The sequence below is a fragment of the Salvelinus sp. IW2-2015 genome, unplaced genomic scaffold (genome assembly GCF_002910315.2).
Source record: "Salvelinus sp. IW2-2015 unplaced genomic scaffold, ASM291031v2 Un_scaffold1654, whole genome shotgun sequence".
NCBI classification, from domain to species: Eukaryota; Metazoa; Chordata; class Actinopteri; order Salmoniformes; family Salmonidae; genus Salvelinus; species Salvelinus sp. IW2-2015.
This window is the reverse complement of record NW_019943065.1, coordinates 11,796-26,794: the sequence shown is the minus strand read 5'-3', so window position 1 is coordinate 26,794 and position 14,999 is coordinate 11,796. Positions and strand designations below refer to the sequence as shown.

The window sequence follows — 14,999 nt, the reverse complement described above, 5'->3', positions numbered from 1 at the left end:
TCATAAGGTGAATGCACCAACTTGTAAGTCGCTCTGGATAAGAGCGTCTGCTAAATGACTTAAATGTAATGTAAATGTAGTTCCTTACACGAGTGAAGGTCTTCCACATGTTGTATTGGATTAGTTGTGTCAACGTTGTTTCCATGTCATATTGGAAAAGGTCATATGAACCACTGCTGAAACACTGCTTTAAGCAACAGGTACATAACACACGGCATCTTCAACACTCTAGAAGCCTTATTCACAGTGACTCATCCGTGACTCATCCGCTGGGACCCCAAAAAACCCAGTTGTATCAACGTTATTTCCATGTCATTTCAACAAAAAACAWTCAATGTGCCTGGCGTTTAATCAATTTGGAAAACCCATTCGATTTGAAGAAATTCCCTTCAAACTAAGGGAATTTCGTATTGTTTTCACCCAAATTTTAACTCTAAAATCCAATGACGTGAAATGTTTTGATTTCACATTTAATTCACGTTAGTTGACAACCAAACGTGTAAAAAAAAAAAAAGTTCAAATAGCGWGTGGGAAATCATATTGTTCGGCTATGATTCTTTTGTAGATGTCCTGTAATGTTTAAACGGGTTTCATTTGTTGGCTGACCTGGTCTTGTTTGTCCTGTCTCAAGTAACATACCAGCACCTCCAGACTTTTGACGCCGTATGCTTCCCCCGCATGCTGTTACGCAAGGAAGCGTGTTCTGTAGTCTGAACCTGTCTTGTTTGTCCTGTTTCCAGTTCAACTTTGTGGGGAAGATTCTTGGCCCTCAGGGCAACACAATCAAACGGCTTCAGGAAGAGACTGGGGCCAAGATCTCTGTACTGGGCAAAGGCTCCATGAGGGACAAAGCCAAGGTGAGAGAGAGCTGACATGTATACCTCACACACCTGCTATCCACCTGTATACCTCACACACCTGCTATCCACCTGTTACGCACACACACCTGCTATCCACCTGTTACGCACACACACCTGCTATCCACCTGTTACACACACACACACCTGCTATCCACCTGTTACGCACACCACACCTGCTCTCCACCTGTTACGCTCACACGAACGCTACCACCTGTTACGACACACACCTGCTATCCAACCTGTTACCTACACACCTGCTATCCACTGTTACGCATCACACACCGTGCTATCCACCTGTGTACGCACTCACACACCTGCTATCCCACCTGTTACGCACACACCCTCTTCCACTGTTACACACACACCTGCTAATCCACCTGTTACACACACACACCCTGCTATCCACTGTTACGCACACACACCTGCTATCGATCTCACACAGCCTGCTATCCACGCACACACACCTGCTTATCCACCTGTTACGCACACTACACCTGCTTATCACTGTTACGCACACACACCTGCTATCGCACCTGTTACACACCACCACCTGCTATCCACCTGTTACACGCCACACACCTGCTATCCACCTGTTACGCACTCACACCCTGCTATCCACCTGTTTACGCACACACACCTGCTATCCACCTGTTACCACACACACCTGCTATCCACCTGTTACGACCACACACACCTGCTATCCACTGTTACGGCCACACACCACACCTGCTATCCACCGTTACGCACACAGCACCTGCTTATCACCTGTTACCACAACACCTGCTATCCCCTGTTAACCAGCACACACCTGCTATCCACCTGTTTACGCACACACTGCTCTATCACCTGTTACGCACACACACACCTGCTATCACACCTGTTACGCACACACACACACTGCCTATCCACCTGTTACCACACACACACCTGCTATCCACCTGTTACGGGCACACCCACACCTGCTATCCACCTGTTACGCACACACACACATTATCCACCTGTTACGCACACACACACCTGCTATCCACGCTGTTACACACAACACATTATCCACATGTATACCTCACACACCTGCTATCCACTCTGTTACAACACACACACCATTATCCACCTGTATACCTCACACACCTGCTATCCACCTGTTACGCACACACATTATACACCTGTTACGCACACACACACCACACACATTATCCACCTGTTACACACACACACACACACACACATTAGCCACCTGTTCGCGCACACACACACACACATTATCCACCTGTTACGCACACAACTGAGGGAGGGAGGGAATCTGGCCACAGCTGTCCTACGGCAGAGAGAGAGAGGGAGGGAATCTGGCCACAGCTGTCCTCCAGCAGAGGGAGGGAAATCTGGCCACAGCTGTCCTAAAGCAGAGGGAGGGGAATCTGGCCAACAGCTGTCCTACAGCAGAGGAGGGGAATCTGGCCACAGCTGTCCTACAGCAGAGGGAGGGGAATCTGGCCACAAGCTGTCCACAGAGGGAGGGGAATCTGCCACAGCTGTCCTAACAGCAGAAGGGAGGGGAATCTGGCCACAGCTGTCCTACAGCAGAAGGGAGGGGAATATGGCCACAGCTGTCCTCAGGCAGAGGGAGGGGAATCTGGCCACCAGCTTGTCTACCAGAAGGGAAGAGGGGAGGGGAATCTGGCCAACAGCTGTCCTACAGCAGAGGGAGAGGGGAGGAATCTGGCACAGCTGCTCCTACAGCAGAGGGAGGGAATCGCCAGGGTCCAGAGGAGGGATCTGGCCCACAGCGTCGCTACGCAGAGGAGAGAGGGAGGGGAATCTAGCCACAGCGTTACACACAGAGGGAAGAGAGGGAGGGATCTGGCACAGCTGTCCTACAGAGAAGGGGGAGGGGGAATCTAGCCACAGCTGTCCTCAGCAGAGGGAGGGGAATCTGGCCACAAGCTTCCTACAGTAGAAGGGAGGGGAATCTGGCCACAGCTGTCCTACAGCAGAGGGGGAGGGGAATCTGGCCACAGCTGTCCTACAGTAGAGGGAGGGGAATCTGGCCACAGCTGTCCTACAGCAGAGGGAGAGAGGGAGGGGAATCTAGCCACAGCTGTCCTACAGCAGAGAGGGAGGGAATCTGGCCACAGCTGTCCTACAGCAGAGAGGGAGGGGAATCTAGCCACAGCTGTCCTACAGCAGAGGGAGGGAATCTGGCCACAGCTGTATGAAGGGACGGTTAGTTGCACCTGCCTAGCCCTGAAAGTGAGGGTAGATTTATCTCACCTGGTTAACACCTTTTTTGGGGTTTTGAACTGTCCATGTTCACCTGATAAAGGCCATGTTGTCTAAAAGACTGTGTGATAGGTTACATAGACCCAGACCGCGGTGGCTTCCTCAATAAGCTCTCCAACTGTCCTGTGTTGTGTTTCAGGAGGAGGGTCTGAGGAAAGGGGCTGAGGCCAAGTACGCACACCTGTCCATGGAGCTGCATGTCTTCATCGAGGTGTTTGCCCCCGTGCCCGAGGCTTACCTACGCATGGCACACGCCATGGAGGAAGTCAAGAAGTTCCTGTTTCCTGTGAGTGGATTAGACTCTTAGATGTGGCGGTTCTGTGTTGTCACCTTTCGTTTCCTTGTCCGACCCTGCAGTACACTCTTACAAATAAAGCTGCAAGTTGAAACCGAGTAAGGTTGTTGAGAGCGACGGAATAGGAAACCATTTTTAGGCTCTCCGAAGAACCATACATGGGATGGTTCTTTTGAAGAACCATAAAATAAATGTTTCTGCCGTCCGGAATTGAATAGCCCTGCTGTAGTGTTTTAGTCTTATTTGCATATTTCCCAGTGTGCCTTTGGAGTGAATTTTAAAGGTACCAGCCGTGACTGGGTTTGCTAGTGATACGTGTTTGTAGCATTCATTCATTTTCAGTCCTGGTGCTTCACCAAGTGAATTCCTACGTGAATATGTTATCATTAAACTGACATTTCTTTAAGATGTTACAGTACATCTCACGAGGCCCTCTTTTTGAGGGTGTAGTTTTACCCTAATACAGTGGCATGAAACTGATAGTTTACAGGCCACATCAAACTACAAGTCCCATAATGCTGGCTTTCAGTGCTCTGTGATTCCTGTTGGAATCCGGCCAGACTGGGGATATTAAACATTTAGACTTTTCATTCACCCGCGTTCAGAATGACTGCCAGGATTAAAAAGACTAATGTATGAAACGACCTAAACCAAATCACCTGGAAAAATCATTTCAGAATGATTTAGAAAAATGTGTATTTATATTTGAGTAGCATAAGATGACTCTAGCAATCAATTTCCATGCAACAAACAATAAAAAATATCTACCTGCAATAGATAATGCTGGGAAATATAATAATGATGGGTGTTTTTTGTTTGACCAGTGGTTACTGGGGCTGTTTTACACCACTGAGTGTTAATGTAAACTCTTAACAGGGTTAATGTAACTGAATCCACACTAGAAAAGTTACACAGAAAAATCAACAATATTTTACACTGACCATTGTGCTATGAAAGGGACACATCTGTATACTTCTGTAGAACTGTAGATTCCATGTCAAGAATGTATTATGGATCCACATTAGTTCCTGCCAAGGCATCATCTACTCTTCCTGGGGTTTATTATGGATCCACATTAGTTCCTGCCAAGGCATCATCTACTCTTCCTGGGGTTTATTATGGATCCCTTATTAGTTCCTGCCAAGACAGCAGCTACTCTTCCTGGGGTTTATTATGGATCCCCATTAGTTCCTGCCAAGGCATCAGCTACTCTTCCTGCGGTCCGGTAATATTAAGGCAATTAAAAATTTTTTTTTTTTTTTTAACATTACATTCATAACAGATTTCACAACACACTAAGTATAAATGAGGACCCACTGTATACAGTATTTCCATAGACTGTTGTGGTGGGTTACCTACAGTACTATATAATCGGCAGGACTTGTTTGGTTATTGCTAGTCTAGCTATGAAGAAACTTAATTTCCCTGGAAAGACTATGCATGAATCATGAAGGTTAGACGGGTTTGTTTGGTTCGTATGTGTCAATGTAAATCAGTGATTTAGTTATTGTGATCAGAAGTTATTGTGTATTACAGCTATTTTCCCTCTGAAAAKAATTCTAGGTTARCGAGCTTCATTTGTCTGGGTTGATTTTTCCTAAACTGGGGAATGTGTTTTGATATGGCTGTTACTCTGCAAAGGCAGTCTGTTCTTCTTTTTGGCCCCCCCAAAAATAATCTTTCCATGTTAGTTGGCATAGGTAGGAACGGTTTAATGTTTAGCAGCATATTAGCGGTCTATCTTGTTAAACGAAGGCGACGCCGTGTTGCTCTTGCTGATGGATTAATTACGGAATCAGACAAAAGGTTGTTTTCAGCGAGTTGTCACTCTAGAGATGAATGGAGCGCAGCCTGCCTGCATATTATAGTATCACACCTACGTCCCAAATGGCTCCCTATGTAGTGCACTACTTTTGACCAGAACCCTATTCCCTATATAGTGCACTACTTTAGACCAGAGCCCTATGGGGAATAGGGTGCCATTTGGGACAGAACACTGAATATTTCCTTTTGGCTGTCGGGATCACCAGAGGAGAGTCAGGTTCTCAAATAGAACCTTATTCACTATTAAATAGTGCACTACTTTAACCCAGGGGCCCCTGCATGGGAACAGATTTATGAAAAGCATTGATCGGGGTCACGGTTTAACATCCAGGCTGTATCACATCCGGCTGTGATTGAGAGTCCCATAGGGTGGCGTACAATTGGCCCAGTGTTGTCCGGGTTTGTCCCCAGTAGGCCATCAGTGTAAAATAAGAATTTGTTGTTTACTTAAAGAAATAAAAGAAAATAAATGTACCCCCAAAAGGACTGGAGAAAGACTGTTTGATGCTGGTTGTCAATGGTTGTCTACTGCAGGAGTCTGTCATTATGTATCGGTCGGGTCCAACCTCTCCACTAAACTGAGGAAGATTTACCATTAGGGTACATGCACTAGGTATTTTACCTGCTTGCATACGTAGAGACGAGGGAGACACGCGCACACACCCACACAAGGGTTTAAGGGCTTTTTGAGACCGGCTCTCATTGCCTTGCTTTTATAGTCATTAGTGGCTTAGTGGCTCAGGATACTGAACACAGGGCCGTGGGGTGAGACAGGGATGCAGCTTGAGCCCCACCCTCTTCTATCTATCGATATATATTAGAACCAAAATATAAGTGCAACATGTAAAGTGTTGGTCCCATGTTTCATGAGCTGAAATAAAAGATCCCAGAAATGTTCCCTACACACACAAATTATTATAGTATTTCTCTCATTTTCTGCACGCATTTGTTTACATCCCTGTTAGTGAGCATTTTATCCTTTGTCAAGATAATCCGTCCACCTGACAGGTGTGGCATATCAAGGTGTATCTAGAAGTTGATTTTAACAACATGATCATTACACGGGTGCACCTTGTCATGCAACACAATGTCACAGATGTCTCAAGTTTTCAGGGWGTTGGCATGGTAACTGTTGCCAGCWCTGGTCACTRATGTACAGTTGAAGTCGGAAATKTACATACACTTAGGTTGGAGTCATTTAAAACTCGTTTTTCAACCACTCCACAAATTTCTTGTTAAACTATAGTTTTGGCAAGTCGGTTAGGATATCTACTTTGTGCATGACACAAGTAATTTTTACAACAATTGTTTAGACAGATAATTTCACTTAAATTACACTAAATTGACTGGGGGGGTGCTTTGCTGCAGGAGGGACTGGTGCACTTCACAAAATAGATGGCATCATGAGGAAGGAAAAAATTAAAATTGTGGATATATTATGTGGATATATTGAAGCAACATCTCAAGACATAAGTCAGGAATTTAAAGCTTGGTCGCAAATGGATCTTTCAAATGGACAATGACCCCAAGCATACTTCCAAAGTTGTGCCAAAATGGCTTAAGGACAACAAAGTCAAGGTATTGGAGTTGCCATCACAAAGCCCTGACCTCAATCCTATAGAAAACTTGTGGGCAGAACTGAAAAAGCGTGTGCGAGCAAGGAGGCCTACAAAACTGACTCAATTACATGAGCTCTGTCAGGAGGAATGGGCCAAAATTCACCCAATTTATTTTTGGAAGCTTGTGGAAGGCTACTTGAAACCTTTGACCCAAGTTAAACAATTTAAAGGAAATGCTACCAAATACTAATTTAGTGTATGTAAACCTCTGACCCACTGGGAATGTGATGAAAGAAATATAAGCTGAAATAAATTATTCTCTACTATTATTCTGACATTTCACATTCTTACAATAAAGTGGTGATCCTTACTGACCTAAGACAGGGAATTTTTACTAGGATTAAATGTCAGGAATTGTGAAACTGAGTTTTTAAATGTATTTGCTGAGGTGTATGTTAATTTCCGTACCATAAGCCAAACATCATTTTAGAGAAGTTGGCGGTACATCCAACCGGCCTCGCAACCGCAGACCACGTGTAACCACGCCAGCCCAGGACCACATCCTGCTTCTTCGCCTGTGCGATCGTCTGGGTTCAGCATCCAAGACGGCTGATGAAACTGATGCGTATTTCTATCTGTAATAAAGACCTTTTGTGGGGAAGCACTCATTCTGATTGGGTGGGCCTATGCCCTCCCAGGCCCACCCATGGCTGTGCCCCTACCCAGTTATATGAAATCCATAGATTAGGGCCTAATGCATTTATTTCCTTATGAACTAACTCAGTMAAATTTGACCGTGTTGCATTTTAGATTTGTTCAGTATAATTACCTTTTYCCTCCTTCCCTATCCTCCCATCTTTACTACCAACCCTCATCCWTTTTGTCTGTCCTCTCTGTCTCTCTTTCTCTCAGGACATGATGGATGACATCTGTCAGGAACAGTTCATGGAGATGGGTTATCTGAACGGGGGCCARGAGCACGGGCCAGGGGCCCCACGAGGCAGAGGAGGACCACCGGGCCCTAGGGGCCGAGGAGGGCCTCCGGGACAACCAGGGGCACCCAGGTAAACAGACTCAGGATGAAATGTGAAGTTATTGTCTGGTCTATCTACAGAATGTTTGTTCAAATAACACTTCACCCTCTGTCTCATTCCTCTTTTCTGTCTGCATTATCTTCACCCTCTGTCGTCTCCGTTTCTCTGTCTGCATTATCTTCTCTACTCTCTCGTTTGCTCGCTCTGTCTCTCTTCCGCCGTCTTTCCAGGGGTAGGGGTATGCCCCAACGTGGAGGTACACCCAGGGGAGGTCCMGCCAGAGGCGGGGTAGCGAGGGGGGCACCAGCAGGAAGAGGAGGACCTCCAGCAACCCCTGCCAGAGGGGCAACAGCGCCCCGAGCCAGACTCGCTGCCCCTGGTGGGCCTCCGAGAATGCCCCTTCCACCCCCCCACCAACACGCACCAGCACCGGAACAATATGAGGAATATGTAAGTCAAAATAACTTTATTATTCCATGACGTTTTAGGATCTTAAACATCTCTAATATATGTTTAATATTATCCAGCTAATTCAAGTTTTTATGTTATAATGATCAAGTTACATTGTAACAATGGCCATGCTGGAATTCAGAGAACACGTAGGGTTAAAGTTTAACCCTACGTGTTCTCTGAATTCCAGCATGGCCATTGTTACAATGTAACTTGATCATTATAACATAAAAACTCGAATTAGCTGGATAATTAAACCGTCATCGTGTAACGCTTTGAAGCCTGTAATTAACTATTTAAAAGTCCAATCTGGTTATTTATTTAGCCTTTAATTTATCCCGGTTCGTTCTCTATTTCACCAGGGGAGATCAGATCTAGGTCAAGACAGCAGTAGTAGCTGGAGCCGACTAGTAATGTGTTATTGTAGAGAGCAACAGCGTTGCTAGGTCTACCTTTTCATAAGACATTTGTACAATGGCAATTATAATGACGTTTTTAAGAACTACCCCTATTTATAATTGTATTCACCTTTTATTTTATGGGTTAAGGGTTGGTAACGGTGGCTCGTGGTAACGGCGGCTCGTGGTCCCTCCTGGGTTAAGGGTTGGTAACGGTGGCTCGTTGTCCCTCCTGGGTTAAGGGTTGGTAACGGCGCTCGGGGTGGTCCCTCCTGGGTAAGGGTTGGTAACGGCGGCTCGTTGGTCCCTCCTGGGTTAAGGGTTGTAACGGCGGGCTCGTGGCCCTCCTGGTGGTTAAGGGTTGGTAACGGGGCTCGTGGTCCCTCCTGGGTTAAGGGTTGGTAACGGCTGGCTCGTGGTCTGGCTCGGTCCTCCTGGGTTAAGGGTTGGTAACGGCGGCTCGTGTCCCTCCTGGGCGTTAAAGGGTTGGTAACGGCGGCTCGTGGTAACGGCTGCTCGTTGTCCCTCCTGGGTTAAGGGTTGGTAACGGCGGCTCGTGGTAACGGCTGCTCGTGGTCCCTCCTGGGTTAAGGGTTGGTAACGGCTGCTCGTTGTCCCTCCTGGGTTAAGGGTTGGTAACGGCGGCTCGTGGTCCCTCCTGGGTTAAGGGTTGGTAACGGCTGCTCGTGGTACACAGCATTGCAGCTCCTTAGTTAATGAAAGTTCTTCCTTTTTTTGCCAACTTATTTACCGTCTAGATCTCAAACATCAACTGGTGAATGAAATTCACTTCACAGGCCGAGGAGGACCTCTAACATGTTTATTTTGTTCTCTCTCTCTGCTCCTCCTTCTGACCCCCACCCTATTCTCCTCTCTCTCTCTCACTCTCTCCCCTTCTCACTAGGCCTATGATGAGAGCTACACTGAGCCAGCGTACGAGGCATACGACTGTTACTACAGTCAGCCACAGGCGTGAGTCACCCATCTCTCCATCTATTGGCAACAAACTACACACACACACACACACCACGCATTGGCTGTCACATCCTTGCTCTTCACGGTTACACATACCCTACTTACTAACTGGATTATCGAGTTATGGAGAATGTTGGGACTGAAATAGTTCTGAATTCATAAGGATAAACTTTCCCTGTGGTAGGATTGTTTTGAGTCTGTGTTTTTTAAGTTGGTTAGTTCAGCTAACCTTCGCTATGTTTGAAATCGGATGACATCAGTTATTAAAGATATTATTTGATATATTTTTTTATTCGTTTTATTCTATCTTATCTATTAAGTGAGAGCATATTTTATTAATGTAATGTATATTGAACATGACTGCTGGTTAGCTTGGTTTGCTGGCTGGGTAGGTTTTTCTGGTTAGCTTGGTTTGCTGGCATGCAGCAATTTCAACAATTTTACTGAGTTACAGTCCATATAAGGAAATCAGTCAACTTACATTCATTAGGCCCTAATCTATGGATGGGTTGACCTGGGAGGGCATAGGCCCATCCACTTGTGAGCCAGGCCCACCCACGTTTTTCCCCACAAAAGGGCTTTATTACAGACAGAAATACTCCTTAGTTTCATCAGCTGTCCGGGTGGCTGGTCTCAGACGATCCCGCAGGTGAAGAAGCCAGATGTGGAGGTCCTGGCCTGGCGTGGTTACACGTAGTCTGCGGTTGTAAGGCCAGTTGGATGTACTGCCAAATTCTATAAATTATAAATTCTATACGATGTTGGAGGCGGGCTTATGGTAGAGAAATGAACATTCAATTATATGGCAACAGCTCTGCTGGACATTCCTGCAGTCAGCGTGCCAATTGCACGCTCCCTCAAAACATGAACGATCTGTGGCATTGTGGTGTGTGACAAGTGCACATTTTAGTGGCCTTTTATTGTCCCAAGGACAAGGTGCACCTGTGTAATGATCATGCTATTTATCCAGCTTCTTGATATGCCACACCTGTCAGGTGGATGGATTATCTTGGCAAAGGAGAAATGCTCACTAAAATGGATATGAACAAATTTGTGCACAACATTTGAGAGAAATAAGCTTTTTGTGAGGTTGGAACATTTCGTTTCAGCTCATGAATCATAGGACCAACACTACAAGTTGCGTTCATATTTTTGTTCAGTATATATTTGTCATTTATTTAATCCWGAGCGATTTACATTTTCATACTTATTTTCGTACTTTGTTAGCTYGTTCTAATTTGAAATGTTCTTTCTCCTCTGTTCTTCTCTTAGAGAGCCAGAGTACTATGACTACGGACAYGGAGARACACAGGARGCATATGAACCCTACGGTAAGACATCAATACTCCACTCTCAAGCCAAACCTCTCGTCCTCACCCTGCATGGACTGGGATATCCTTAATTCTGTCTTGATTATTGGTTCTGTAATTGGTAAATTTACATGAATAATGCTGATGGCAACATGTCTTCAATACWTCCTCGTTGAAATGCTTGGGAAACAGAATTCCCGAGTTTCAAACGGGAAATTTAGTGTTTTGTTGGAGTTTTCTACTTGTCATCCGAGCTCATTTTGTAATGAYATTTTATGTTTGTCTGTTCTGTCCGTCTCTGTCGTGTGTGTTCATCCCTCTAGCCCAGGACAACTGGAAYGGGACCCAGAGAGCGGCACCGGGGGGAAAGGCCCTCCCTGCCAGAGCGGCTAAGGGCCCTTACCGAGAACACCCCTATAGACAATACTGAACTCACCATGCCAACGCCTAGCGACCAACGCTACCACTGTTAACGCGTTGCCCCGACAACCAACCACCAACCTGTCTACCACGGCAGCTCTTGCTCTAAGCAACCCTCGACAAAAGTAATTGTCCATTTTTTTGTTTTKGGAATTTTTTACTAAACTGGACTTTTATGAACTGAAAATCAGGATCATAACTGATCGAACCGGATTTGATATTTAATTCAGACCTTAAAGTGTTTTTTTGGGGGGGAGAGCTTTGACGTTTCAGTTGATTTCTGTTTTTCTCTCTGACCCKGTCTCCCTCTTGGCTTTTCTTTGTACTGTTGACCGTTATTTTATTTTTAATGTTTGGATTTAAACTCACATCTAGTGGAGTCTGACTACTTATCCACTTGTTGTCGTCTTTAAAGGGACATTTCAAAAATCGTTCTGCTTCATATTCATTATCTCCAGTTCAACATCAACATATGTGAACATGGTGCGTTTCTACGTTTTGTAGTTTAAAAAAAACTACAACTGTTTCCGATGACGACACCGGTGTGATTGGAAGCAATTATCTTCTTATAAACGCATCGTTTTCACAAGTATTGATGTTGGTTTTGGAGATGGTGAATATAAAGTAGAACCATTCATTATTTTGTTTAAAACTATACTTTGAGGGACAGTTGCAGATTCCTATTTAGGCTACATTTCAAAAATCTTTTAATTTTTTTATTTTTATTTTTTTTAAATATAGTAATGTAAAATAAACTTCAAACACTGTTTCAATTATGTAATATAGACCAAACAAAAACGSCAAGTCGAAAGGAAACAGTAAAAACAAACAAATGTTAATGGAATTTGATTTAGTATTCCCATTTGTTTTAAATAGTCTTTAATTAAAAGTTGTCAATGTAGACTTAGGCAGCAGCGATTTTTTTTATATAATGACATTTTCTCATTGTACATTTAGAGTTTTGAAATATAGCCCTGATATCCCCTGTTGAGATGGACTGTCCTCACATACTTCATTGTTTTAAAAAAATTAAAGTTGGTTCAACTAAGTTCATTTTTATTATGTCTCTATAGCCGATGTCTTTTTTTATAAGTAGAATATGGCCTTAGATTGGCCTCATGTCATGATAAATGACATCACGTGTCRGTACAGGATCTTATTGGTTGAATCTGATTCTATAAACTGCATGTAAAAACGATGCAATGAAGGATTGAGACAAAAATCTCTACATGAAGGGATCCTGCAGCTTTTCAATCTGATCTCTTGTACATACTTTAAATCGTCCAAAGTGCACATCCACTATTCTGCCACTGGTATATGTACCCTCCACATTAAAATGCATTATGCTCTATGTGTAAGGCTTGACCTAAATAGGTAACTACTAAATCTGTTCCAAAAGATGTTTTTCAGCAATTTGTCAATAAAGACTAGTTTGTTTTTCTATGAAACTTCCGTAACTTGGTTTATTTATTTTCCTGTTCTAGTCAAATTTGAAATGTCATTTTTAAATAGCATTTAACAGCCTGATAGTTAGAGGTGTTTTTCTTGTTATTTCTCTTCAAAAACACATTTTAAAATTTTAAATGAATTGTATTGTAGTCTGAGGACGTTAAACGTATACTAAATGATGTCTTGATTGATTTTTTTTTGATTTTTTTAAACAGCACGACTTATTCTTTCTCTCTTTCTATACTTTTAAAAAGGAACCAGAGGTAAAACCTGTTAAATAACCTGGATAGCTTCCTAATGTGTTTTAAAGCTCTAAAGCATTGAGTGCCTGGGTATGTATAAAGACTTTTTCAATCTATCTTACCTGTGGTCGTAGAACAACTTTAATGAGAAATGCATTGCTAGACTCTTGTTCGTAAAATTTAACTGAACTCCCAACCATTTTAAGTCTTAGGTTTCAGGGTTTGACCTCGACGTTCGTGTCGTGTGTAGTGGCCGACGCGGTGGCTACTGTAGTAAAGAGAGTAATGGCAGTGCAAAGGAGAGGATGGTTTTAACCGTAAACGCTCCACTATAAAGGTAACCCTAAATGAGTCATTTGATAGTGTGTTTACACAGTGAATTAAACTGCTGGTAAATAAATACGTGCAATTTAGTAAAAGAAGAATTCTAGTCATGCAAAATATTTTTAAAAAGACCAAAAATACGGGGGGGAAAAATGTAACTTCAAATATTATTGCAGTTGTAAGATTTTAATTTACTAAAATAACTTTGCTGTGTACTTTACAAAATATCCTATAATAGTTTTATTCGTTTTTATTAATGCTAAAATGAAAATCTGCAAAGYCGAAACTCTTAATATCTTCTGAACCACTTGAGCTCATGCTACTTTTTCTTTGGCAACGTGTTTGTAAACGTTGCATATATTACTGTAGTGGTGAACATGTTATGACTTCTAGAAAGTTCTGGACAAAAAGCTTGAGTTGCATGACTACAACTACTCTCTAGACTGCATGATTTTATTATTWWWAWTKTTTMAAATCTGAACTATCCACTAGTGTTTTTTCATTGGTTATTGATTTAATATCTCTTCCATCAGGTCCAGCTATTAGTCAGTGAAGAACCAATCAGAGGTCRGCTTACTGGAGAGATGAAACCATGCATACCTCAGGTAGGAATTTGTATTTTTTTTGCTTAAGGGGGATTTGCAACCATGTTTGCCAAGGCCGATATTCATAAACCATCTCAGAGTAGCATAGCTGATCTAAGATCAGTTGTACCTTTTAAAAATATATATATATATATATAAATGTGATTTTATACGGACAGGAAGGACCTGATCCTAGATCGGCRCTCCTACTCTTAGACACTTTATGAATACAGGCCCAGATTTATAGCCATTCTGGAAATACACATTCCAGGAGTGTGTGGCTRATAAACCAATAGTCAAGTTACTACTTATGTAGAACCATACACACTGGCCAGAACCATATAGACTGGCTGTCAGTCTTCTATAAGGGTCTTGTGGGGGTTAGGTTCTAAGTTGTCACAGCCAGGTTAGCATGTTACAATTTACACTTTTGGTACATTTCGTAACAAGCCACCCTTTAGAGCCAAGGATCACGCTTCAATCAGTGATCCTTGGCCTCCGGAGCCCCGGAGGGTTGTGACAGGACGGTAACCGTGGAGCCCCGGAGGGTCGTGACAGGACGGTAACCGTGGAGCCCCGGAGGGTCGTGACAGGACGGTAACGTGGAGCCCCGGAGGGTCGTGACAGGACGTAACCGTGGAGCCCCGGAGGGTCGTGACAGGACGGTAACCGTGGAGCCCGCGAGGGTCGTGACAGGACGGTAACCGTGGAGCCCCGGAGGGTCGTGACAGGACGGTAACCGTGGAGCCCCGGGGGTGGGTCGTGACAGGACGGTAACCGTGGAGCCCCGGGGGTGGGTCGTGACAGGACGGTAACCGTGGAGCCCCGGAGGGTCGTGACAGGACGGTAACCGTGGAGCCCCGGAGGGTCGTGCAGGACGGTAACCGTGGAGCCCCCGGAGGGTCGTGACAGGACGTAACCGTGGAGCCCCGGAGGGTTGTGACAGGACCGAGACCGTGGAGCCCCGGAGGTCGTGACAGGACGTAACCGCTGGAGGC

The 14,999-nt window shown here is 44.2% G+C and overlaps 1 protein-coding gene across 3 annotated transcripts in view; it reads left to right on the top strand.

Moving 5' to 3' along the window:
* The window catches only part of khdrbs1b (KH domain containing, RNA binding, signal transduction associated 1b), a 25,245-nt gene that overhangs the window by 8,510 nt on the left and 1,736 nt on the right, over positions 1-14,999 (top strand). Inside the window, exons 3-10 of one of the 3 annotated variants that reach the window (XR_002894139.2) lie at positions 741-857; positions 3,277-3,423; positions 7,728-7,879; positions 8,080-8,299; positions 9,602-9,669; positions 10,945-11,003; positions 11,306-11,527; positions 13,951-14,022. Coding sequence is in view for 2 of the 3 variants with exons in the window: in XM_024139033.1 (XP_023994801.1) it covers positions 741-857; positions 3,277-3,423; positions 7,728-7,879; positions 8,080-8,299; positions 9,602-9,669; positions 10,945-11,003; positions 11,306-11,412 (870 nt within the window). In the remaining variant the exon portion in view is untranslated. Of the gene's footprint in view, positions 1-740; positions 858-3,276; positions 3,424-7,727; positions 7,880-8,079; positions 8,300-9,601; positions 9,670-10,944; positions 11,004-11,305; positions 12,851-13,950; positions 14,023-14,999 lie in introns of those variants that run through there. The other 2 variants (XM_024139033.1, XM_024139034.1) reach the window with 2 other exon arrangements.